This window comes from Pteropus vampyrus, unplaced genomic scaffold, assembly GCF_000151845.1.
Source record: "Pteropus vampyrus isolate Shadow unplaced genomic scaffold, Pvam_2.0 Scaffold50, whole genome shotgun sequence".
Lineage (NCBI taxonomy): Eukaryota > Metazoa > Chordata > Mammalia > Chiroptera > Pteropodidae > Pteropus > Pteropus vampyrus.
This window is the reverse complement of record NW_011888831.1, coordinates 7,826,808-7,853,282: the sequence shown is the minus strand read 5'-3', so window position 1 is coordinate 7,853,282 and position 26,475 is coordinate 7,826,808. Positions and strand designations below refer to the sequence as shown.

The window sequence follows — 26,475 nt, the reverse complement described above, 5'->3', positions numbered from 1 at the left end:
GGGGGTAGCCTAGGTGGAAGATGACCAAACGGGCACCTATCGTGACCTGTGATAAGTGCTATGAGGTGTACAAAGTTCTGAGAGGCCAGAGGAGGAGCCTGACTCTGCCTGGGGAAGCAAGGAAGGCTCCCAGGAAGAGGTGTCCCTGGAATTTAGTTCAGGAAGATCAGTAGGAGTTAACTAGGCTGAGTCAAGAGGAGGGAAGAGACACAGGCAGACAATCCAGTTCGGCCAGAGAGAGCGTGGTACACTTGGGGAACTGCAAGGAGTTATGGGAAACTCCAGGTAACAAAAGCAGCTCTGGGCCCTTACGCCTTGCTCGGCAGGCCGGGACAGCAAAGTTTTCCTATGGAGGTACCAGGCCTCTTTTCTGGGCCTTCACTCTACCCCCCACTTCAGCTCTGGGGCCTGCTGACCTCCCATCCTTCCTGATTATAGTAAATCTGGGCTGGAAGGATTTAGCCATTATGCACAATTCAGCACTCTAGACAGAGAGGAAAGGGGAGGGGAGGGGAGAGACTTACAACTATTAATGTCTAACCTGGGCCTAGAGCCCAGGGCTCTTGACTCCCAGCCCAGGAATGTCAAAGAAAAAGGATAAGTGATGTTTGAAGTCTCATTCTTTAAGAAGCAAGCTAAAGATATGCAAAACAAAGAATCTGGATGGTGCCAACAATGGACAAAGCTGGGAGGAAGGATTGTGGGTGTTCATTTTCTTTTTAAAATTTGTGCTTTCTGAGTTCTGTGTAATTGGCAGTTCCTATTTTTGTGATTAGAAACAGTGAAGGCATAGGAAAAACTTTGTAAAAAAAAGGCAGAAAATCAAATCATATCTACAGGAAGATCCTAGCTTTTTAATAGAATATGCAGAGAAGGAAGATGGAAAAGAAATACGCTAAACATTAATAGTCGTCTATAAGGGCTTATTAGGGGCTATTAGGAGACTTGCCTTTTCTGTATTTCTAAGTTATGCATGTTTATATCCAGATTTTAATGTATTCTGTGAACCTATTCATCAAATGTCCTAATTGGTCTCCTTGCTTCCTTCCCCGGCCCACACAGTGGTTTCTCATGGCACTGTGCTAGAGAAAGCATGCTGCCCCTGGATAAAGCCCCCATTCCTTCTCCTAGTTAACTCCTGCTCTTCTGCCCATCTTCAAGGTCCACCCCCACTCCTTTAGAGAAGACTTCTGAAGCGGATGTTGTGATGTGTCACCCAGAAGTCCCCTTCATGACAGGGGCCCTCATTCCCCCAGGGTCTAGAGGCTGACACTCAAGAAGAGTCTCTCTTTCTGGGAAATGCCCTAGCAGAAAGGAACTGCCTCCTGGCAGCTTACCTTCACTGCCTAGAGCAGCAGTCCCCAACCTTTTTGGCACCAGGGACTGGTGCTTCTGTGAGAATCTAATGCCTGATGATCTGAGGTGGAGCTGATGCTAGCGCTGAGGATGGCTGCAAATACAGACGAAGCTTGGCTCATTCGCCCGCCGCTCACCTCCTCCTATGCGGCCCGGTTCCTAACAGGCCATGGACCAGTATCAGTCCATGGCCTTTGGGTTGGGGGCCCCTGGTCTAGTGCATTGGAGGAAAGGAGGGGCAGGTCATGGAGGCCCAAATCCTTGGCCTTAATTCAGGGCAACTCTCAATGAGCATCTCTACACCAGAGCTCCCTGTGAACTCAGACACCAGAGCTCCCTGTGAACTTGCTCAGACACCAGAGCTCCCTGTGAACTTGCCGAGACACCAGAGCTCCCTGTGAACTTGCTGAGACTTTTCCCTCCCTGCCCAGTCCCGCTGCCTTCACTTTCTCAGAGGCACTGATACTGAGAGCATGTCCCAAAAATCTTCCCTAACCGGTGATGTCTTCCTTGACTTCCCAGGCTAGGGCAGGTTCCTTTATTATATACTCTCCCTGAGCACAAGTCTCCTTTATAAAGGTTTTACATCCATTGGTACTATCTGGCTAATGTCTGTCTCCTCCAATGACTGTAGGAGTTACAAGCACTCCACCACACTGGCATATGGTTTGGAAATATTTGTTGAGTGAACAACTTTATTAATCATCTGTTCTAAACTCTCAGGAGGCTACTGACTTTACCTAGGGCTGGAAAATGTCTCATTCATTTATTCATTCATTCAATAGATATTTCCTAAGAGAAACTGGATCTCTATCTCTCAACACCAAAGAATTCAGATGCTTCAAAGATTTTGGAATATTTACATGTAAGAAAATAAAACCAATAAAGTTCCAGAAAAAAGACAAGTGAGTTTTAGAAACTAATTTTAAAATATTGAGGGCCTTTATAAGCATGACACAAAAAATTTGAAAAAGTTACTACACGTGATCACATAAAATTCTAAACCTTTATAGGGCAAAAATAAAGATAAAGAAAGAAAACAAATTCATGAAGAATATTTGTAACACCTAAATAAGACAGGCAGCTAATTCTTGTAAGTACATCAAGAATGCTTACAAATCAAAAGGAAAAAATCCCACAGAAAAAAACGGGCAAAGAATATGAAAAAAAAAAAAATCTTATTCGTATTCTAAGAAATGCAAATTAAAACAATAATACAATATAATCATTCTATCAGAACTGACCAAGTTAGAATGATTGACAATACCCAATCTTGGCAAGAGTGTGGGTAAACAGGAATTTCATTCACATGCATTGGCAAAAATTGTCATGAGCTCTTTGGAGAGCAGTTTGGCAATATTTATTAAATGAAGAGCATTCACCTCTTTTGACCTCATTATCTTAGCATATTTAGCTTTTACTAGTTGGTCCTAAATTGGAAGTGGGGGCAAAAATTAGGGAAGCTGGCAGTTACTGACTGAGGTCTGACCATTTGGAGCCAATTGCTGCAGGGTTGTGGTTTGGCTTTCTGGGCTGGTTGTTGCAGGTTGTAGAGTTCTGTTTTTATATGTGGCCTGGCCATTGTTCATCTCTCAAAGTGTCTCTTGTCTCACAGTAAATTTCTGTAGCTTTCCAACTGCTCTTCCTGCTTCTATTCTTGCTCTCAGATTTCTGCTTTACCTTTTAAATCGCTCTGGCCTCCACGGTGGCCAAGCTGTAGGAGGGCTCCTCCAACTTGCTCACAGCCCTCTGTCTATGGCTGCCCACGGCACTCAGTAAACCCAGTCTCCTACAATGACCTGTCTTCTAGCCTCCTGAGAAGTCCCCATATGCCCCGTTTGTTCCTGTCCTAGGGGCTATGCATGTGCTGTTTCCTCCGCTTCCTTGCTCTCTGACCCCATATCCCCATGTGGTGACTCCTCGTCTTCCAAGGCTCAGATCAAACACCACCAGAATCTACCAAATTATTGAGTATTCTTTTCTCCAAAGCACTTTTCACTCTTCGAGGGTATCCTGGTGCTTTGTTGTTTCCTTGTTTATTGCCTGTCTCCCCCTACCAAAACGTCATCTCCACGAGGACAGGAACCATGTCTGTCCCTTTTTACACAGTGGCCCCAGCCCATGTGCTGAGATTGGAGCCTGCTAAATCCTGTGTGTGTGTGTGTGTGTGTGTGTGTGTGTGTGCACGCGTGTGTGTTTTTTTCAAGTCTAGACAACAGGATTTGCTAATGGGGGAAGACTGTGGAAGCAGTGAGGTGACGGTGAAGGGATCAGGAACTCTGTTTGGGACACACAGAGTTTGAATTTGTCTATTGGAAATCCACATGGAGATGTGGAGAGGCAGGTGGGACCTGGAGCTTGAGGGCAAGGTCAGCTTATAGTTGAGCCGGCAGGGTGAGCCCAGAGAGGAGGGCTCACCTGTCCTAGGCCTCTACAATTAGAGATTGGATGATGAGGGAGACAGAAAGGAAACTGAGAAAGATTAGCCAGTAAGGAGCAGTTAATCTTCCTGTACTTCAGTTTCCTTGTGATAACTAGGGATTAGTGGTTAACAGCACTTCCCTCATAGGGTGGGTGTGAGGATTATGCATTAAATGTGCTCAGAACAGTACCTTGCACGTAGTAAGTGCTCAGTGCATATTAGCTAAAAATAAGAACTTCATCCCTGACTCTTCTAAAGAATTGCTAACCCTTGTCTGCTGGTCTTAGCTGGGAGGCGAGAGTATCTAGGGGAGGTTTGGATCCCTTGTTGGCCAGATCGTCCAGGAGCCTGGCACCCAGGGCTGGCCGAGGCACATCGCTGACCCAGCAGGTTTATGCAAACAGACTTGGCTCCAAAAAGGGAGGCCTAGACATTCTCAGGGACAGAGCTGAAGACAGTGATTAAGGAGGATAAGCGTTGCAAGTGCTTGTAATTATGCTATTAAACAGAAATGTGACCTCATATTATTCTCCTGAGCCTTAAAGCCCTCTCAGATGCCCAGGGCACAGGGAATAGATGCAGATTTGCCGCATTTCAGCTTCCATAAATTGCGTACAATAGTTGCAGGTATGTAAATAATTATAGAATTAATATCTTTACTAGCCCTATCCACCCACCTCACTCTAGTTCCACCTAGAGGAATAAGAATGTCAGTAGAAGATGATAAGCTATTCTCAAAGGGTGGCATTTCAAGGACCACAGTTATCAGGGTGGGTGTTGTGTTTATGGGTAAGTAGAGGTGGCAGAAGGGAACCTTTCCAAGTCTCTATCTTCTGCTTGGGATGGGGATAGTGCTGCCTCTATTTCCGGTAAAACAAGTCCTCCCAGGATATTAAATCCAGCTTGAGAAATATCCCTATAGTAATAAAATTGGCTCACTTAATTCAATAACGAACCACAAACCTTTTGGAGCACTGTACTACGAGCAAAGATCCCTTCCCTCAGATTGTTCACAGTCCAGTGCAGGAGGCAGATCAGGAAACAAAAGTGTTTTGAGGAAGGGATGTCCTGTGGGGCTGGGGGCAGGCACTAAGGATTTTGTTAGCTTGGAAGAAGTGAGCTGGGCCAGACCGGAGGTGAGGGAGGGCTCCTAGGAAGAGGCAGCTTCTGAGTCTTGAGTGGTGAGTTGGATTGTATGAGTAAAAGGTGAGTGGGTGGTATCCAGGCAAAGGGTAATTTGAAAGTCATTTGGCTTGTGACTGGATAGGTCCAGGGACCTAAGCTACATTTTTGGTTATTCCATGAATGTGGGGCGATCCCTGACAATCACTTAATTTCTCTGGTTTTAAATCCATGGAGCTACCAACCACATCTGGAAGATGTGGAGTTAAAGCAAGCTAATATGGGTGAAAGGACTCTGAAGAATCTCAAGAACAATGGGACAATACAAGCACAATACATTAGCATTATCATTAATTACATTACAGTTGTGGGGAGTATCTGTTGGGGCTCAGATCCTAGGAACTGTTGAACCTGGGATAGGATGTGTGCTGGATTACTTGGAGGCAGGCAACACAGCAAGACCATTGGGAAATGAAGAGTTCAGCTTCAATGAATTTATCTAGAATTACACAATCAGAAAATCTAGAAAGCAGCTGTTTTCATTTTAGCATACAAGCATTTTGTGTTTGTTATTTTATTTTAGCTCATATTTGTGGGAGCGGACACCATAATCTTTTCAATGCTTTGACCCTGGAAAGGATATTACATTATATTTAATTTCTAGTCACTTCCCATCCCCTTCCAAACAACCTGCCAGAAAGACCTAACAGCCCTCCACTCAACTCTCAACCCATGTTCATCACTCTGTTTTGCGGGCTGTGATCATTGGGAAGCTTCTGGAATTGGAAAATCATATCACAGCTATGGAAATGATGGTACTGTTACAATGTGCTCACACATGCCAGGCTCAGAGGTTGAAGGCTTTATATGCATTGTTCACTTAATCCCTATGACAGTCCTACTCTGGCAATTTGCACAGGAGAACTTCAAGGCTCAGAGAGATAAAGTGACTTGTTTAAGGTCACATTGTAAATGAGGGTTAGAAGCGAAATATAAACCTCATTCTGTAGCACTGGTCCTTGACCATTCCTCATGCTGCTTTGTGGAGGCTAGAACCAGAGAGGGCAAAGAGATGATCTCATTCTGAGTCTTCACTTTGTGGAATTATATGATCTCATCCACTTCCAAATCTATATTGCCAAATTCTCTGCTCAAGTTAATTTCATGTATACATATAATATATGTGAGTATAAATTTAATAGGAAAGAAATTTTCTCTCAAAAGACCCAGTAGAACAATGAAATGCCTGTCAGGAAATTCATTCTTGCAAAAGCAATACAGCGTTCTTAAATTATTGATTATATCTTGCTATGTGACATTTGCATAGTTCCTGACCATTCATTAAGCAACTATTTATTTAGCACCTACTATGTACCATGCACTGTTCTAAGTATGAGGATATAGGAATGAGCAAGAGTCTTGGAGAATAAGTGTCTAGATAGACAAGGAAATAAATCCATAAACCAAATAAGTTGATAAGGTGGATAAAGGAAGCAAACAGGGCAGCATGAGAATTGTTTTAAGGAGGATGTGGCGCTGCGCTTGAGAAGCTGTCTCTTAGATTTGCGAACATGGAGGCTACTGGTGACCTTGAAAAGAAGAATTTCAGGGGAAAGGTTGTTAGGCAGTATGATGGAGACCAAAACTAGACTAGTAGGTTGGGGAAAGCATGTGAGAGGTTGAGTGTAGACAACCCTTCCATGAAGTTTTGTTATGAAGGTTAGCAGAGAAAGGGAGCAGAAGCTGGAAGGGCATTTTTGGGTCAAGGGAAGGTATGCTGGTCAATCTCCCATCTAAGATCTGTTCTCTGCTCATTTGTGTTCCACTCTGAGCCCTGGGAGGGTGACCCTTTTGTACTGCATCACCTGGATTCTCCTGCTAGAATACTCCCAAATGGGCTCTGCCGAAGAGAGGCAAAAGCAGGAGAGCCACAGGCTGAAAGAAAGAGAGGTTGGGTGTTCTTCCTTCTCCCTTCCTCACTGCTGCTTCTGCACCATGTCTTAAGCAGGAGCTGTGTCCCCTCTGCCTACAAGTCCTGGGCTGCCCCCTTCTCCTGGTTCACAGACACTATTTCTTCCCCTGTCTTTTTCTGCACTAGGAGTTACCACTCCTACCCAGCATGCCTTGTCTCTGGGCGCCCACATCCTTCTTTGTTTCCTCTACTTGGAAGTCTCTCCTTGCTTGAGGTCAGTTGAAACATCTGAGTGAATGGTTTCCTGCCAGGACCCTAACTGATACAGAGGTCTGCATCCCTGCCCTCCATCTTCTTCCTCCCTCCCTTACTCCCTCCCTTCCTTCTTCCTTTCTTTCTTTTTCTTTCTTTCCTTCTTTCCTTCTTTCCTTCCTTCTTTCTTTCTTTCTTTCTTTCTTTCTTTCTTTCTTTCTTTCTTTCTTTCTTTCTTTCCTTCCTTCCTTCCTTCCTTCCTTCCTTCCTTCTTTTTTTCTCTTTCTTTCTTTCTTTCTTTCTTTCTTTCTTTCTTTCTTTCTTTCTTTCTTTCTTTCTTTCTTCTTTTTTTCTTCTCTCTCTCTCTCTCTCTCTCTTCCTTTTTTCATGAAGGGAGGTACTAGAACATGTTTGTGTGCAAATGAGAATAACTGGGCAGAAAGGAGAAAATGATGCAGAGAAAAGCAGGACCCTTGCTGGAGTGGAGGCTTTGGGCCTGCTGGAGAGGGATGGGTCCAGAGTCCAAGCAGAGGGTGGCTGGCCTTAGGCTGGAACAGGACATCTTTTCTATGGTTACAGGAGGAGAGGCAGGAAGCACAGGCACAGGGCAGGAGGACTGGTTGATTTGGGCTTCTAGTTTCTCAATGAAAGATGAGGAGTGCAGGGTAGTTTGTAGAGATAGAAGGAAGTATAAAAAGCCATCTCTGAGAACAGGAAAATGACCTTTCTAGGAAAGGTTGGTAGGCTTGCCAGGCATTAGAAGTGCCAATTTGAGGTTTGTGGTCATGAATTTAAAGAACAACCCATCAGCAGGGCTGCGTGCTTTTTTCTCCAGCATCATTCAGCTGCTCTGGTGCAGGCCTAGAGAAGCCAAAGAGTCGGGTTTTATGAAGGCTAGGACCCGGCCAGGTTCATGTAGTGGAAAAGAGGGTCACGTTTACTGAGGAGGTTAGCTAGGGAGCAACAGTCATGGTGGAGCTTCCAGTCTACATGAGGGAAGGAGGGAAGGAAGGCCATGAAGTGGGTGACAGTGGAAAAGGTGATAATGACAATGAATGATGATGAAACACAGAGGTGGAGAGGAAACTGGAGCCCCCAGTGAAAGAGTTGAAGTGATTGGGAGATTGATCCAAGAAACCACCCTAACGACTTCAGAGGGACAAGGCCTTGAAAGTAGGGGAGGATAAGTGGTTTGGAGTGGTAACTGGGAGCAGAGAGCACCCATGTAACCTACTGGCCGTCCCTAGACTGGTTTCTCCCTGCAACTCCCACAGCAGTTCTCTCCTGCCATGTTTTCTGAAAAAGCCCATGCCAACTTGGGTGCCTAGCTGTAAGGCCAAGAAAGCCATTTTTCAACTTGGCTCTTTCTTGCAACCTGACCCAGAGCTAGTTCTGATCACACCGCACAGGGAGTGGCGATGTGTCGTCTAGAACAGGGGTCTCCAATCCCCGGGCCGCGGACCAGTACAGGTCTATGGCCCATTAGGAACCGGGCCACACAGCAGGACGTGAAAGGCAAGCGAACGAAACTTCATCTGTATCTGCAGCCGCTCCCCAGCGCTAGCATCACTGCCTCAGCTCCACCTCAGATCATCAGGCCTTAGATTCTCACAGGAGCACTGGTCCCTAGTGCCAAAAAGGTTGGGGACCGCTGTTCTAGAATGAGCACCTAAACCACACAGGGGTCAGTATCCCTTGAGAGAGGCCCTGGTTTCTTCTCCTGTAAAATGCAATGCCTTGTTTGTTAATTAAAACACGTGTTAAGCCCTGTCCTGTGCCAGGCCTATCTATTTTATTTCCTTTATCTCACTCAGCCACCCTGGAGGGAGAGATTATTATACTCCTATTTACAAATGAGAAAATATAAGCTCAGAGAGGTGAGAACTTTTCCTAGGTCATGCGGAGTCTATGTGAATCCAAGAAGTTCACTATCCAGGTAGGGTAACAGGCAAGGAGAGAACCAAAAATAGTGTGCAACATTCTCTGGGACTATGGAAGTTAGAAAGATGAATTCTGTTGCAGGGGGCATGTGAACCAGACCTATGGGATGAGTAGAAGTATATATGGGGAAATGGAAAGGAAGCACACGGGCAGAAGTGACAGCCTGAGCAAAGGCACGATGACATGACACTCCATGGTGTAGCCCACGATTGTTGAATGAAGGCAATGAGGATTAACGGTTAGGCAGGGTTCTCAATCTTGTCTACAGTCCTGAGGTTCATGGATACCCTTAAAGGGGTCTACAAATCTCCTGAAGTTGTATCACAGCTGTGAGTGTGCGAGTATTATTCTTTTCTGGAGAGACGTTTTTCATTTTCATCAGATTCTTAAACTGGGACATGAACTCAAAAAAGCCTTGGGTAGCAGAGGAGCTTGGAGAGGTTGGCAGGGCCCGGGAACAAAGGACCTCATAGGCTTTGTTCTGGAATTCATACTTCAGTCTGAGGTGTTTTCTAGCTGGTGATTAACATGAGAAGGGTCTTAGGAAGACAATACAGGTTACTGTGAGCTGAAATCAAAGGAAACTCTTCTATAAACTATAAAGTGCTTATTCCAAGAGTCTAGCACAGTGCTGAGCATGTACTGGGGGCTCATTAACTGCTTACTGAATGAATGAATGAATGAATGAATGAACGAATGAGAGAATGAGAGAATGAATGAGCATAGGTGTATATAATAATACTAGAGTCTATTTCTCCAGGGTGACTCCACACATTTCCTGGACAATTTAACTGAAGTTGAAATCCAGGGAACCAAAGCTCCCCTGCACTGACCTAGGTTCTAAGAGAAAACTACTGAGTCCTGAGATGATGTTGTGGGTGGCGGGGTCTGGGGGTGGAGGTTATGGCACCTGAGGGTGTGTCCACACCTGACTGCAGGGTAGGGCTCCTCCCACAGTACCCTGCATTATCTTTGGAGGAGTGGAGGCAATATGGCCAGGAGGGCTAAAATCATTTCTTTCCTCCTTCTACGTTCGATCCATCAGCTTGTCCTGTTGACTCTGTCTCCAAATCACTTTCTCCATCCCCTCTCTTTCTCCATTGCCTCCTCTCCCCCGCTGCTCCTGCTCTCACACTTCGCATCGTCAGCAGTCTCAAAAACAGTGCTCTTGCTTCTGCCCTGCCTCTCTATTATCCACTCTCTATATGGTGGCCAGAGGGATCTTTTAAAACACTTTCCCTGCAAGGAACATGGCTTTCTTTCCATGTACTTAGAGAGCTATGCTTCTAAAACTTTAATAAACATTCAAGTCATACGGGGATCTTGCTAAAATCCTGGTTGTGATTCAGTTGATCTGGGGTGGGGCTGGAGACGCCGCATTATTGACAAGCTCCTAGGCGATGCAGTAATCTTGGACCATATTAGCAGCAACAAAAGCTTAGAAAAAAAATCCAAACTTCCTGCTCATGTCCTACTTTATCTGGCCCCTGCCCAGCAATCCCACATCATCTCCAACTCCTGTTCTTCCCTCTCATTACGATGTGGCCACACTGGCCTTCATTCTGTTGCTGAAGTGTGCCAAGTTGTTCCTGCCTCAGGGCCTTTGCACGTGGTGTTCCCATTGCCTAGAAGGCCCCTTTCCAAGAGCTCCACATGGCTTGCTGCTTTTCTTTATTTAGATCTTAGTTCAATAATCAGAGAGTACTTCTTGGACCACTTCATCTAATGAAGCACTTCATCCCCCGGGGAACTTGCTATGGCTGTTTGCTTTTCCCAATTCATAGCACTTACCATTCTCTGAATTTATTTTGGTACTGTGTCTGTTGACTTGTTAATTTTCTGTCCTCATGCTCACGTTTGTTCCACATGAATAAGGATTTGGTTTCCTTTACTCTAGACCTATCCTAGAGCCTGGCACATGGTAGTTTCCCTTTTCATGTTTGGGAAGCATGAAACATGAACATGAACACGAACATGCTGGAGTGTGTCTGAGATGAACCAGGAAGGAAAGCTCTGACTTACTGAATGCTTTCGACAAATCAGAAAGAAGACTGTGTCCACAGAAGAGGTACTAGCTTCATGGAGCCTGGTGGGAGAGCAGCTAGGAAACTGGGGTTTGCCTGGTCTCCAGTCCTGACACCATTGCCATGATGGCATGATAGGTGTGGATGCTATAGGCTAGCAGTGGTCCTCTCAGGATTTGGCTTCCCACTTAAAGTGGCCCTGGGGGAAAATGTGTTGACCAGGCCCCCTATGGCAAATTATAAGCTTGATATAAATGCATAAATAGGCACTTAATCAGGAAATCTCTTGTGAATTGAGTTAGAGTGGGTCAGTCGCTCAAGCCTGGCTGCTCTGCTTTCTAAACAAAGGGAGATTCTAAAACAGCCAGGCTGTGCTTTGGACCTACTTACCTGATCTTCCTCTGCGTCAAGGCTTCTCACAGTTCAGCCCCCAGACTAGCAGCATCAGCGTTGCCTGAAAACTTGTTGGAACACAAATTCTTCAGCCTCGTCCTCAACCTCCTGCATGGGAAACTATAGATGAAGTCTGGCACTCTGTATTAAGGAGCCTTCTGGGAGATTTTGATGCACTGTCAAGTTTGAGAACCATTGTTAAGTTTCTCTTTCCGGGCAATTATCGCTCTGCATGGAATGGGGTGGGGTTAAGGGAACAGTCAGGGTTGGGAGGCTTCATAGCTACAGCACAGAGGGTCCTGTTACAAATTAAGTGTGGATTGGATCAGTGATTCTTAGAGGGAAGGGTCAGGAATTGAAGAGGAATTGGGGAGGGAACTTCTTTTTGTTTCAGAAAATCTCCGGGGGAGGAGGGCTAGTTTGCAAAAGCACATTTTCAAGTTATCACAGTTTTGTTTTTCAAACCTAATATTTATTTCGAAATTTCAAACGAATCAAAGGAAGGTGTCATACACACTGCCAACCGGTACTGACTATATGCATAGTTTAGGTGGGAATATAAAGCTGAGACCCTACCTCCTGTCCAATCCACATTCTCAAAAACAAAAACAGATGAAGAGAGAGAGAACCTATGAAGCTTGCCCCAGAGATAGGAGAAACAGAAACTCAGCACAGGATCTGCCATAGTAACTCATGAAATGGGTTGTACAACTTTATGGAGCTCCTACGGTGTGCCATGCTCTGTATTTGCTCTGTGAAGAGGATACAAAGATAATTTAGCCAGCCACTTGTGCAGCCAAGGAACTCACAAGAGAAAATTCAGAGGACAGATATTTCCTCTGTTTGGCAGATGTTGGAAGTATGAATGTGTGGGACCTTTGATCAGTGTCTTGGCTTTTTGGTTTAGCCAGATAATAGAGCACATGTGGACCAGTGGGAGGTGGGGGTGGGGTGGGGATGGGATGGGGACTGAACGATGAGTTAGGAGGCACAGAAAGGCTCAGACAACTACCAGTTCAGGAACCCATGTCCACTGCTTGGGTCTGGGACCATGTTTAGGAGATCTGAGGTTGGAGAGGAACAATTGCTAGCACTTATCTAGCGACTACATGTGGCAGCAATTCATCTAGGTGCTGTACATACATGAACTTATTCTTCATATGAACCCTATAAGATAGATCCTATTATCACTCCATTTTTACTGATGGGGAAACTGACACTCAGAGATGAGATAACTTTACCCAAAGTCACACAGTTATGGAGTGGTAGAGACTAAATTTAAACACAGGCTGTCGGCTCTAGAGTGCTCCCAAGGGCACGACAAATCAATGTGCCGCCTCAAGCGTCTGCGCTGTCCTGCTGGGTTGGGGTGGCAGAAGGATGGGACACTTATTAGAGGGTAAAAAGGGTCCAGAGGAAAGCTCTTCTGTCTTTATCCATGCCTGAGCATTTCCTTTGGCATAGACAACAGGGAGTCCCGTGCTTTGCGAACCAGCTACAGGACAAGCACTTTACGCCCCTTCCCACTAGATGGCGACCCCTAAACCCACATAGAAATTCTGGAACCTCCACAGTCCTCATCTTCCATGGTTTGGTCGAAGCTGAGGAATTGCAGGATGCAAACCCCGTTTCGGTCCAAGGGGCCACGGGTCCCTGCCCCACCCTATCCGGAGGTCGCAGGCAGCCCCCAGGCAGGAGGCAGGCGTGGGGGGACAGGGGTAGGCGGGGAGACGAGGCTCCTCGGGCTCCGGGAGCCTGGGGGCGGAGTCGGCGCGGAGCAGCCACTCCAGGGACACGGAGGCGGGAGCTTCCGCACTGCCTGCGCCCACCGCGGAGTGGAAGGCCGGGACCGCTGTTCGCGGGGCGCAGGACGCGCGGCAGGGGCTCCGAAGGCACTGGCCGGGAAGCAAGTGCGCGGCGTGGACTACAAGTCCCAGCATGCCCAGCTGCCCTGACCCAGCCCCTGCTGCCACTTAAAGGCTCCGGGAGCCGCAGCCGTCGGGTCGCCGCGGCTTTCGCTTTGCTGCGGTGGCTGAGCGGGCGGGAGCAGCAGGCTCGGTCGCCAGCTCTCCTCGCGTCCCGGCTCCCACAGCGCCAAGGGGCGCTCCTCGTGCAGCCCTCCCGTCTCGGGGATTCCCTTCAAAGGCGCCCACACCCCCGGGCTCCCCGCCTCGGCCACCTTGCGGCCCCGATGCCGAGGCATGGATAGAGCAGTACGGCGCGCGGCGGCGATGGGAGAGAAGAAGGAGGGCGGCGGCGGGGGGGACGCGGCGGCTGCGGAAGGGGGCGCCGGGGCCGCGGCCAGCCGGGCGCTGCAGCAGTGCGGGCAGCTCCAGAAGCTCATTGATATCTCCATCAGCAGCCTGCGCGGGCTGCGCACCAAATGCGCCGTGTCTAACGACCTCACCCAGCAGGAGATCAGGACCCTGGAGGTAAGGCGGCCGCAACGCTGGAGGGTAGGGGACCCAGGCTGGGCCTGAGGAGCCTGGGGTCTGCGGCCTGGGAAGCGGCCCCCAACACTTCCTTCTCTTCCCCAGTTCACTCCTTTCTCAGTTGTATCCTTGAGCCTGGGTCGCCCCCTTTGAGGCTTCCTCTCCCGCCTCCACTCTCTGATGCTGCAGCTTGAGGATCCTGGACCAGCCTCTCACCTTGGACGAGTTTTGGGGGGAGGGGCGGAGTGAGAACTGGGATGGAGGCTCAGAGAGCGGGTGGGCTGCGCGTGGACATCCCCTGCTTTCCCACCTCTGCTCCCACCCCATTTCCAGCTTGCTGGGCCTCAGGATGCATTCTCCCATTGAGTCACACGCTGGACTTTTCCCTGTGTGACTTAGCCGTAGGCTGAGGTGGCGGGGCCGGGGTAGGTCCCTTTGAAGTGTGAGCAGAGGCCCGTCGTCCCCTGCTTTCCCCTCACGCCCCAGACCCTGTCTTGTCCCTTCCCTTCCTCTCCTCCAGGGTCTTGTCCCTTCCTTTCCTCTCCTCCAGGTTCTTGTCTGCCGCTTTTCAAAAAGTGTTTGCTGAAACTGCATTTTTGCTCTTCAGGCATTTGGTGCTTTCCTTTCGCACTGCCACAGCGTTTCACTGCTCATATCGACTCTCCCCACTCCCTTTCAAACATTGGATTTTGGCTTAGGAAGGATTATGCTGGGGAACAAGCCTTTGGTGAGAAGATGACACTATTTAAGGGCTCCTGGTGGAGACAGCCTCTAGTGTAAAGAAGAAATAAGATATGCCCGCCCCCCTCTCTCAAATTATAGCTGGGAAGTGCAGTATTAAAAGGATTTGGAAGAAGCAGCCAAAAGTGTTGTTGGGTGCTGGAAGGGGGAGTCTCCCCTTCCTTCATACACAATAGTGAGAAACTAGTGCATTCCCAACTTGCTTTTGTCCAGAGGCTGGGAAGGCTGTGGAATTCCAGAGACCAGTTAATAGCTAACTTGGACTTGAAGAAGGGGCTCTACATTGCATTGCCACATCTGGCCTTCTGTAGATCTAGGGATATTTTGTTTTATTAGAACCTTAATCCGCCCCCCCCCCACACCATTGCTAATTGCCTTTGCCAGCTGTCATAGGGCTAGCTGGTGATTTGTGGTAATTACTACAAGACCCAATCTTCTGTGCACACCACAAATGTGATTCCTTGTTTGATATAAAATGCTCAGGGGTGACTTCTCTCCTTTGGTTTTATTTTCTTAAGCTATAAAACCAGGGACATTGGAAGCATCCAATCAGTTCTGGCTATTATTTTTGTTACAGTTGCTGTAGCAGTACTGACCAGGGCTTTGCTTAAAAAACCAACCAGTCAACCTGCCCCCAACCTCCCGCCATAACTGTCCCTTCTGCAGGCATGCTTCTGTTTTCCAAGTGGAGACAGAAACTGGTTTCTTGAACATAGCCCAGTGTGTTTGCCCAGCAAAGTTCAGTTTTTTAAACTGACACAATAGGGAGCCTGTGTGGCTTAATTCTGGGAGGAGGGGTCATTGTCCAGCAGCATGTGTCTGGTTGGACTGCTATGTTGTTGGGATGAGAGAACTTGCTCTGTGTTGGCCTCTCTCAGATTGTCCCCATGTAGTTTTGAAGTGCTCCTGGTTTGCAGAGTGGATACAGGAGAACTGTTTGCTGTTTGTTTTCTGAAAATGATACTTTGCCCTCTTGATACCCTGATTTCCAAAGTCACTCATTTTGACGAAGGAGTGGCATCATGACACCCCAGAGCATCCAGCTATTTAGGTCTCTCAGCTGGTTCCTGCAGTGGCCTCCCTCCTGAGTGTTTATTGGATGATTATCTTGGCAGCCAGAAACCCTCCCAAAGGCCAGCTTTGGAAGGGGATTTGCAGTGTAACTGGGGACCAATACCCAGCTCCTATCTTCTCCATTGTTATGTGGATTAAGGTCCACCCTACTCCCTGAGAAAGAGGGACCTGGGTTGTTTTAGGGATGGTAATTTCGACCTCAGAAGCTAGTTTGGATGAATCACTTCACCCTGGAGACGCCAGCCTCCTCACCTGAACAGGGAGGCTAGAGTGGATCTCTGTGGGCTCTTTTGGTTCTAAATTGTGTGATTTGGTGAAGGGGCCTCAACTGGGCTGAATCAATGTTTGTTATACAACCCCTGGTTAAGAATATCCCTGTTTAATATACAAATTCATAGATACAGAAAACAGAATGATGGTTACCAGAGGGGAAGAGTTGTTGGGAGAGGACGAAGAGGGTTAAAGCGGGGTCTGAAGGAGACTAGACCTTGAGTGGTGAGCACATAATAGAGTTTACAGGTGTGTTATATAGTTGTACACCTGAAATTTATGTGTTATTAACCAATGTCACCCCAATAAATTTAATTTAAAAGACTAACAAGAAAAAAAAGTTTTAAAGAATATTCCCTGTTTAAGAATGGTTCTAAAGTCCAGTTTTACCAAACTGATAAAATAGAGGGCAGATTTATTACTCAAAGAATCCTGATGATTAAGGGGCAGTGTAGCAGAAGAAAAGCCCATGGCTTTGGTTTTGGGTCCCAGTTCTCTGTAGCCTCGGGCAAGTCCCAAGACTTTTAAATTTCAAGCTTCTCCATCTGTAAAATGGGGATGAGACTGCTTAAACTTACAATGTTATCGTGAGTCTGTAAGTCTGCATTCTTCCTAGAAGAGGTTCTGCCTATACACTTTCCCTAGTGGGTGTCCAATGCCATTTATGCCACAGGGCCACTTCTACAGCTGGCTCTTATTTCTGAGAGGCTGATGATACAGGCCAGGAAACCATCCCAGCAGCATGTGGTGAGGTCACATGAGGCAGTGGTGATGTCCACTCTGGCTTTCTTTCCTGTTCTGCAGGCTCCTCTCACATACCAGGCCAGGGCCTCCAGAGACTATGCTTGCAACACTGGATTCCTGGCTTTTGAAGAAGGGGCTGACCAGCGGGCTTGGCTTACGCAACTGCTCCAGACTTCTCCCAAAGTCTTAGGAATCCCAGCCCACTCTGGCCTTCATTAAATAAGTGCTGAGTGGGAAAAACATCACGTGAGATGCCCCTGCAAGTCCCTGACCCTGGGCCCAGCTGCTGGTGCCTGCGATTACAGATTGTGATGGTGTGCAGCGGTTAGCCATGTCTGGCTGCCTGTGATGACTTTCTCCATGTAGTGGTCCAGTTTGGATCCAAAAGAATGGAAGGAGCCAAGTTTTAATGTTTACCTCCTACCTGCCAGCCAGTGTGTGGGACTCTTCTCAATCAGATGATTTTCTCCTGGAAATCTACCAATGTTTATCACACACACAGTTTTTCTTTCTACATGGTGGTGGTGGTAGGGGTGGGGGGAGATAAAATTTGAACTCAGGTTCTGAATCTATAAACAGAACTTGTGAGGGTACTTCATTCCAGCAGAACCTGGTACCCCATCTTCATCAGACCCTCCTAGGGGTCTGAGAACTCCACTGAGGCAGGATAAAATGTTCTCATTCCCCAGATGTGCTCACATAAGGACACCTAGCTGGCCTCACGGCTGGGCCTGGAGCCCCACACCAGTTCATTCTCTCATTTACTCATCTTCTTTGGGCCAAGTCTGTATTGGGCACTGGGGAGGCAGGGGTACCTTATGGAGATTCATGTTTTGTAGACACTGCAGCTTTCCCCTTTTCTGCCAGCCTGCTAGTAATTTCCAGAGACAGCTCTTGCTATGCCTGGTCTCCCCACCTTGTGCTCTTCTAGAGGAAAGTCCTTCCTAAGCAAGCTGACCTGGAGAAAAGGTCCACAAAAGACTTCGCCCATAGGCCTTGCTGGGAAGGGGATGCTGGGGAGCTGTGGTAGGTGCAGTCTCTACGCACTGGCTATTTTCCTGAGGAGTTGCCAGGAGGTGCCTGTTGGGGGGATAGTGGCTGCGGCTACTGGGAAGATCATGCAGGCTTTACCTTCACTCAGCTCAGCTGTGGCAGAGGTCAGAACCCTGCTCTGTGGAGGACCTGAGCTCTCCTTGTGGCCCCCTCCCCATGCCCCCCGGAGCATCTGGATAGTGGAACTGCTGGGAAAGGAGAGAGGTGCCATCCGTGCTCACAGATCAGGTCCTTTTGAGGAACCTCCAGTTATTACTGATTTGCTTGCTGAGCTCCTAGTGGCAGCCACTCTGGCAAGGATTCTGAGGTAGGTAGGATGCTCTCCTGGTATTTGAGGACACTTTTAGTCTAATAGGGGAGCAGACAAGCAAAAAGTAGCAGCTCCTGTACTTTGACTTGCTAAGAGTGCTTAAGAATTGGGAATATGACTGAATGATGGACCAGTCTAACCTTCTGGTTTTGTGGAAAATATTCCTAGAGCCTTGGTGATGACTTGTCCTGAGTCACGTGTTCCTGGCAGAACCTGGTTTCCCTTTCGTCACCCGACCACTGCCTCAGAGTATGGCCTTCCTCCACTTCTGCTGCATCACTATAGTTTTAACCCCCTGCTGAAGGTTTTAACCCCAGCCATCCCTGAAGGGATGTAGAGGTAGATAGGGTACTCTCCCCTTTGGTGTCAGCTCTAGCCTTGACAACATTTTCCATGGTGAAACTTGCCACCAGCGTTCCTTGGAGGTGACCTGGAGAGGGACCTACAGTTTCCCTGAGCCTAGGGGCTGCTGGAGGGAGGCATTATTAGAGCCGCAGCCCAGCTTAGTGTGACCAGGAGCCCAGAGACAGTGATGTGAATGCCTCCCTCTCCTCGTTGGCTCAAAATCCAGGAAAGCTTCATTCCCACCATAAGTATGCTGGACCTGCCTGTTGGCTGTCATCTGGAGAGAGACTGCAGAGGCCCTGGTCCTTGGTGGCAGTGTCTGCATTGGTAGAGGAAAGTAACAAAGTCTGTGGCCATGTTTCTCTAAGCTGTGCTTTTAAAAAAGAACATCCTTTCAGAATAGGCTGGTTAGAATCTTTTTCTATATTCAGTTCCGAGGGAAAGCTGTATAGGTGCCTTTGGGGTTATGGGAATGACCTTCATGCATAGTGAGGGCAGACGGAGAACAAGAGACATTCTCGGTTACCTGTTCTGTGTTGAGTGCTCCACTAGGCTCTTGACATATGTTGCCCCATTTAATGCTCACAAGGACCCTAGGAGGTTTTGTCCCCATTTTGCAGATAAAGACATTGTGGCTCAGAGGGATTAAGAGACTGAGTTGGTAGGTGGTTGAACCTAGACTTCCCAATTACCTCTAAAAACCATGGTTGGGGATTCTGGTCAGGGTCATGGCTGCTGAGCCCAAGAAAGTGGCCAGTAGCAAAAAGGGCCTGCCCAGGGGCACCTGGCTCAATTCCAGATGACTGGGCCTACTTGTGGCCACCCCAGGCTGTGCAGCCTCTGAGCTCAGGCTTGGGGCCGCTTCCCTAAAGTGCAGCCCAGCACGCCCTCAAAGACAGGTCTCTCTGTCAGCAAACTGATGCAACCAGCTCTGTGTTGGTCTCATTCTGAGAAATGAGAAGCTGCCTAGAGATCAAATTACTCATAATTTTTTAATGGATACCTGCCTTATTCTTTTTGAATAATTTCTCTGGTTAGCAGTATATTCTTTAACTTTTTAATTTTATTAAAATATTATAAAATACATATAATGATATATTTTCAATATAAAAAAGAAAATACAGATTAATAAAAAAATAAAATCACCCATAATGTCACCTGTCAGAGTTAATTCTTTTTTTATGATAGCTAATATTTAATATATTCCTGAGAAATAACTATATAACCTTAAAAACAGGTTTGCAAAATATGTAGATCATTAGCACATCATTACTCAGATTTTTTTTTTTTAATGGCAAGACATATTTGTTGACTGACTGATGTAATGCAACAGCGTAAAGTTCTTCAATCGTTCTAGGTCTGGGCATTTCTTCCAGGTTTCCCCATTCTCAACCATTGTTTAAAAAAGGCAAAATAAAAGCTTGTTTCTCTCTCCTGTCACAATCCAGTTTGGGTCAGGCAGCTCTCTTGGTAGCTGTCATCCAAGCAGAGACTCAGAGATGGGGACTCATATGTGTGGCTCTGCCATCTGGTGTCATTCATTTCCAACTGGTATAACCCTCATATGTAGCAAAGATTTTAAACTTGCCCCCAAAGAGGTCTGACCATTGTCCTTGGGAGGTAAACTATACATCTTTGGAATGGCATGCCTGATAGGAGTATCTTTGTTTTTCAGAGTTAATTCTTATTAACATTTTCTGTACATTCTTCCATTGTTTGTATCCTCTGCATTTGCATACAAATGTGTATATGTGCTTACCATGCTCGTTGCCTTATACATGCCTTCTGTCTACATTAATACACACAGATCTGCAGCATCACTGTTAGTGGCTGCCTTATGTGGTCATACCATAAATTCATCAAACCAGCCCCCCCACTGTTGGCCATTCAGGCTGTTGCCAAGTGTTGCAGTGAGTGCATGAGTGCATTCCTAGAAATGGAATTTGCTGGGTCAAAGTCTGCTGACATATTTAATGTCAGTCCTATTCTTTAGAATCTTTAGGGCCTACTCTGTTCCCCGCTCCCCAGCAGGGATGCCAGGATTTATAAATGGCAGCTTCTAGGCATTTGTCCCTTTGCCCCCTGCATCTGTGTCCACCCTGAGGTTGAGTGTAAATAGGAGATGGGACATGGCCCCCCTGGCTGAGGTTATGGGTTATGTGGCAAAGATTGTGGGTGTTCTAGTTTTGTGGTTGCCTGCAGCAAAGCGGGGGCCTCCTGGGCCGACCAATTAGAAGAGGGACCTTGCATCAAGACAGTGGGTGGGGGGCTGGATGTCAGGTTTTTCTGTGTCCAGAGAGTGGTCCTCTCTGGGCAGTGTACAACCATATGGTGAGGTCTTCAAAGATACCTCACTGAACTATAGCCTGGGTTTCCTCACCAACCATAAATATTGATCACAGAGCTATTTGGTATGCTTTGGATTTGGGGTTGATTTAGTAGAGTCTTGGATTCCTAGGAGGACTACAAAGGGTCTTGAGATTTCCATCTGGTCCAGACCCTTCTGCAGGTGAGAAAACTAAAGGCCTGAAGGGGACGTGACTTACTAGGAATATATATTAGGGAATAACCTTAACAAAAAGTGGAGAAGTGATTAGTGCTCCATAAAAGAGCACTGAGCTGGGAGTCAGACCTGAGGGCTCATAATATAGGTAGATAATATACCTTTTTGACTGTTGGTAAACAGCAGCCTGCCATTTCACCCTCCCGTGTGTGTTTGGGGTATCTTTGGCCTCAAGCAATTTCCTGCAAGAGGAAGCAAATGGGTTTGCTTTCCTAGCCCTGTCTCAGTGTCTCAGGGACCCTGGGGACTGAAGAGATTCTTGGGAAGTAGTCTGGGATGTCCTGTCATTGGGGTCATTTTTGAAAGCCAGTCTGCCCAAAGGGTTGGCTCAGACTGAGTGAACTCTCTGAACCTAACCTATTCTGTACTTTCAAGGGCTTCTCATTCTTCTACTGGAAGATCCCCTAGGACTTGGGTGGGTGAACCTCCACTCTTCTTGGGCCTATTGTTTATCTTCAATCTGTGCAGATTTTGCATCCTATATCATGAGACATTGTTGTTGGTTTTAATGTCAAGATAATATTATAGTTTACCACTGCTTCAGAAGTTACACCCTTTTTCTCCAATGTCTTTGTGTCCATCTTGTCTTTCTTCCTATTCCAGACCCTAGGTAGAGATAAAGAGGCATGCTCTGAGGACAGATGTTGGTATCAAAAATGCTTTGTCATTTATTCCCGGGCATGACTTTTTCTCATCTGCATTGAAAAAATCAAACTGCTGCCAGTTTGAATTAAAACCTATATATTTAATATACATCTGTATTTGTTGTCCTGGCCTTGGTGGGTGGCAGTGTGTTTTAACTGGGTGGATTGCCTTTTAAAGTCATGGAGCCGAAGTCATTCTGTTTGCTTGATGTTTTTCTCCCCCGCTTTCATTTTTCCACCCTTCAGAATAATTGTAAAAATGAACTGACTTGTGTTTAAAGTTTTAGAAAAAGGAAGGGACAGAAAGCATAATGCAGCATGTAGAGTAGCCCAGCTAGAGTTAGGAAAAATACCTTTTCATACAGCATAAATTACAGACTTGAGTCTGCAACATTGATCATGAGGGTTTTGCTTTCTGCAAAGCTGATGAGATAAGCTGCTTATAGAGTGGTGGGGCTTTCTTTAGCAAGGCACCTGGAGGTTTTGAGTCCCAATTTAGCCAATTAATTTGGGTTTGTTTTTTATATGGATTAGCAGGACCGGCTTCACTCATGGTGCACCCAGAGTTTTGCTAGCCAGAAAAAAAAAAAGTTACAGGTCACATTTAAAAAGTAACCGGGGCTCTTCCCAGGGCAACGCGCATTAAGGAGAACGCCATGTTCAGTTCGAGCGCGAAAATTGTGAAGCCCAATGGCGAGAAGCCGGACGAATTAGAGTCCAGCATCTCTCAGGCGCTGCTGGAGCTGGAGATGAAATCATACCTCAAGGCCCAGCTCCGGGAGCTGACTATAACAGCAGCCAAGGAAATTGAAGTTGGCGGTGGTCGGAAAGCTATTATAATCTTTGTTCCTGTTCCTCAACTGAAGTCTTTCCAGAAAATCCAAGTCCGGCTAGTGTGCAAATTGGAGAAAAAGTTCAGTGGAAAGCATATCGTCTTTATTGCTCAGAGGAGAATTCTGCCTAAGCCAACGCAAAAAAGCCGTACAAAAAATAAGCAAAAGCATCCCAAGATGCGCACCCTCGCAGCCCTGCACGATGCCATCCTGGAGGACTTGGCTTCCCCGAGTGAAATTGTGGGCAAGAGGATCCGTGTGAAGCTGGACAGCAGCCGGCTCATAAAGGTTCAACACCTGGACAACGCGCAGAGGAACAATGTGGAACACGAGGTTGAAACTTTTTCTGGTGTCTATAAGAAGCTGATGGGCACGGATGTTAATTTTGAATGCCCAGAATTTCAGTTGTAAACAAAAACGACTAAATAAAATATTCACAATAAAAAAAAATAATAACCAGGTTGTTCTCGTGCATTGGGCACTCATTATCTTGAGGATCCCCTCCCCTCCAGCCCTGGACCCTCGAAAGGGCTTAATGCAGCCCTTCATGTACTGTCTTCTGCAAGATGCTCTTGCGAAAGAGAGCTTCCAGTAGTTGAAAATGTGACCGATCAGCTGTCTCCCTCCTGGAGATTCCTAAAGATGAAGATTAGTGTTTTAAAGGCTCTGAGAAGTCTGACAGCAAGGATTCCCAAACCTAATTGTCCAGGGGATCTTTTTTCCACTGAAGGTAGTTGGGGAAACATATCCTTAAGCCATGAACAGGGAAAAAGACAAGAAATCATAGGCTTAGTTCAGCAATTGTTGCTTTTATAATACTGAGGCTCCTTCCATTTGTGGTTCCCATTAAAATCTGGTGGGTTGAGGGGAAGCTGGTGACCCTGTATACTTACCCAGCACTGCAAGGTTGCCTTTTGTTGAGGGAGGTACTTTACAGAGGGAAGCGGAGTGTGTTCTAGGCACCGCACTAACGCTTAAAGACATATGTCACTTAATCCTTCCAACAAGATGAGGAAAATGTGCGAGAGGTCTGTGTGCCTGGAGTCCTTGTGTCCTGTCCCCTCTTGGCCCTGCGTGCCATTTAGCCTGGTGCCAAGGGCATGCTCACTCAGGGTCTGCCAAGCACCTCATGACCCTGATGGTGGGCAGAAAACAATCCAAGAGAAATGCAGATGCCTGTGGGTGTGTTCGAGCCCGGGACTGTGGAAGGCAGGGGAAGGGCTGGGCTGTAGACAAGGAATGCTTTTTAAAACAAAAAAGGAAATGCTGGCTCAGAATGGAAAGGAAAGGAAGCAGCTTCCTGTTTCTGGTGCTGGCTTTTTGATAGGAGGAGCTCTCTCTAGCCCCTTGGCCTCGGCTGGCTAGGGCCTTTCTAGGTGCGCTAGCTGTGCGCTCCAAACCTCTACCTGTCTCAGAAATAAAGTGCCGGGCGCACTCCTTTTCATTTTCCCCAGATAACTGATCAAATGGACGTGTGGTTTCCAAAATGAATATTTATACATGTTACAAAATAGATGTGTCATAATAGCTCACTTTTACTGCAAGCTTACTCCATGCCTGGCCCCCTCGTTAGGAGCTTATGTGGCATTTGTTCACAACCTTGTGAGAAAGGTTCTATTTTTATCTCTATTTTTGCAGTTGAAGAAACTGAGGTGCAGAGAGGTTAAGTGACTTGCCCAGAGTCACAGGCTAAGGAGAGACTAACCTGTGACTTGAACCAGGACAGTCTTAATTACCTGCCTCTTTTTTCTGACTTGCATTTGCAAACTCTTCTCCCAGCTGGCAAATCTATTAGCATAGAATTTTTTTTAAGATGGTATCCTTTGTCTAGCTCTAGAGGGCAGACCCAAAGCTGGGGCCAGGCCTCACTGATTCTTAGGTAAAATGCCTGGATTCTAGTTTACATTAAAACAACAACAACAACAACAATAACAACAACAACAACAACAACAACAACAAAAACCGTATTATGGAAACGTTCCAACATGCACAAAAGTAGAGAGAATGGTACGATGGAGCCTCACATAGTGATCCCCTAGCCTCAGCAATAACCAGCTCTGGCCAGTCTTGGGTCATCTGTGGTGTTAATGCTCTGAGTAAGCCTGGTTTTGAGAATGGTGGCTCTGGGCAGTTGGTCTGAAGGAAGCAGAGTGACCTGAGGATGTTGTCTAGTCCAGCCCTCAGCCTGCAGACAGAGCTGTGTCTACCCCAAGAGGCCGGGAAGAATTTCTATACCTTTTCCCATGAAATGACTGTTTTAATTTTCCCCTGAAGCTTACTCATGCTTCTGGAAGCCATCATAGGAAGGCCACCTCATTCTGTAAGCTGAATCTCATGCTGCACCTGAAACCTGTTCTCAGCTGGAGTCAAGGAATGGTGCATGACCTTTCTTATTCCCACAGCACTTCCTGAGACTGAGATGAGTGGCTTTAATGGAGGCTGGCACCTGACCCTGCAGAGTCACACTGACAGTCCTGGTTTCTAGTCCTCTCCTCTCCCTGGCTTCAGTATTTCCTCTTCTACCTTTCCTCATTGCTTTACCCACATGTCATGAGATGAGTGTATTTCAGCCAACATTTATTAAGTGCCATTGTGTGTGTGCCCTGGGAGAAGAGTCGATGAGTACAGGCAGACCCTGTTCACCAGGAGCTCCCTGCGAACCCTCATCTATCTCCATGGTTCCAGCCTTGAAAAGGGATGCAGCACCTGGGGCTTCCTTGCCCTTCGTGGTTCTTCTCATGGTTCTGCTCCATCCTTCCTGAAGCCTGGTCTTGCTTACCATTCTCAGTTCTTTTTTCTGTGGTCTCTTGACCCCAACAAAGGTGGTTTTCCGTGTTGTTTTTTGTTTGTTTTGTTATACTTTGCTTTTTGCTATATTCTTACAAGTGTTTCTCAGGCTCCATGTCACTAGCTGCTTCTGATCTCTGAGTTTGGCTTCCCAAGCACAGTCATGATGTCATTATGGAAAAGGATAGTCTCAAACACTCAAACACTTAGACAGACATTGAGGGCTATGGTTAGGACTTCAGGGTATGCATGGGCCCTGGGTGGAGAAGGTCACATTCACATCCTGACTATTCCTTGCTAGCTCTGTGACCTTGAGCGAGATCCTTAGTGCTCTGAACATCAGTGTTCTTGTTAGTTAAAAGGGCATAAGAATGGTTTATTTTATACTCTTGTGAGGAGGCGCTGAAATACAGAAGATGTGCTGGACAGTTTAAAAATTCAATATTTTTAACTCCCTCTCATTACCATTACTCTAAAACACTTGTCCATGTTTCTCTGTTGTTTTTTTTTCCCCTTTCGGTCATTTTAATTGCTGCATGATATTTCGTCCAGTGAATGTGCTGTAATTTTTGTAATTTGCCAAAGCATTTCCCCTGTTATTGGACATTTCGGTTGTTTCCAGATTTCTGCTATTATAAACAACATGACTGGAATCATCTTTGTACAGGCACCTCTTTATTTTTGTTCCTATTCTGAATTCATTTCCTTGGGATAATTCCCAGGAATGGAATTACTGGGTCAAAGAGCATGGATATTTTTTGTGATGGTAGTTGCTGAACTGTTCTCCATTTTATGCTTTTTTGGATGATAGCTATCCTAAAAATTGTACTCCTGGGTGAATATCTCATATTTTCTTTGCAATCCATTTTTGCCTCTTGTCTTCCCCTGACCTCCACTTTTTTGGCCTTGTTAAACCATTCCCCATCTTTCTTTCTTTCCTTCCTTCCTTCCTTTCCTTTTTTCTTTCTTTCTTTCTTCCTTTCTTTCCTTTTCTTTTCTTTTTTTAAATTGCTTTATTGAGGTATAATTGCCAAATAAGGTACTTAAGGTATAATTGCCCATCTTGAATTTGCCATTTCTTTCTTTCTTCTGTCCATTCGTTCAGTGACTGAATGAATGAGCATCAACCAAGTGCCAGGCACTGTTTAGGCACTGGAAAAAAAAGAGCAGTGAAGAAGACATAGCGGTTCCTTTAGTGGAAAGAGAAAGATAAAAAACAAGACAATAGACAGAGAAAAGTAGCATGAGAAAAGAAAA

At 46.4% G+C, this 26,475-nt stretch overlaps 1 protein-coding gene and 1 pseudogene across 1 annotated transcript in view; both read left to right on the top strand.

The window, feature by feature from the left end:
• Positions 1-13,233: 13,233 nt before the first annotated feature.
• KSR1 (kinase suppressor of ras 1) overlaps positions 13,234-26,475 on the top strand; it is a 148,495-nt gene continuing 135,253 nt past the window's right edge. Inside the window, exon 1 of the mRNA XM_023530375.1 lies at positions 13,234-13,854. Within this exon, the coding sequence (XP_023386143.1) occupies positions 13,624-13,854 (231 nt within the window). The 5' untranslated portion in view covers positions 13,234-13,623. The remainder of the gene's footprint in view (positions 13,855-26,475) is intronic.
• Positions 19,573-22,870, top strand: LOC111739443 (annotated as a pseudogene).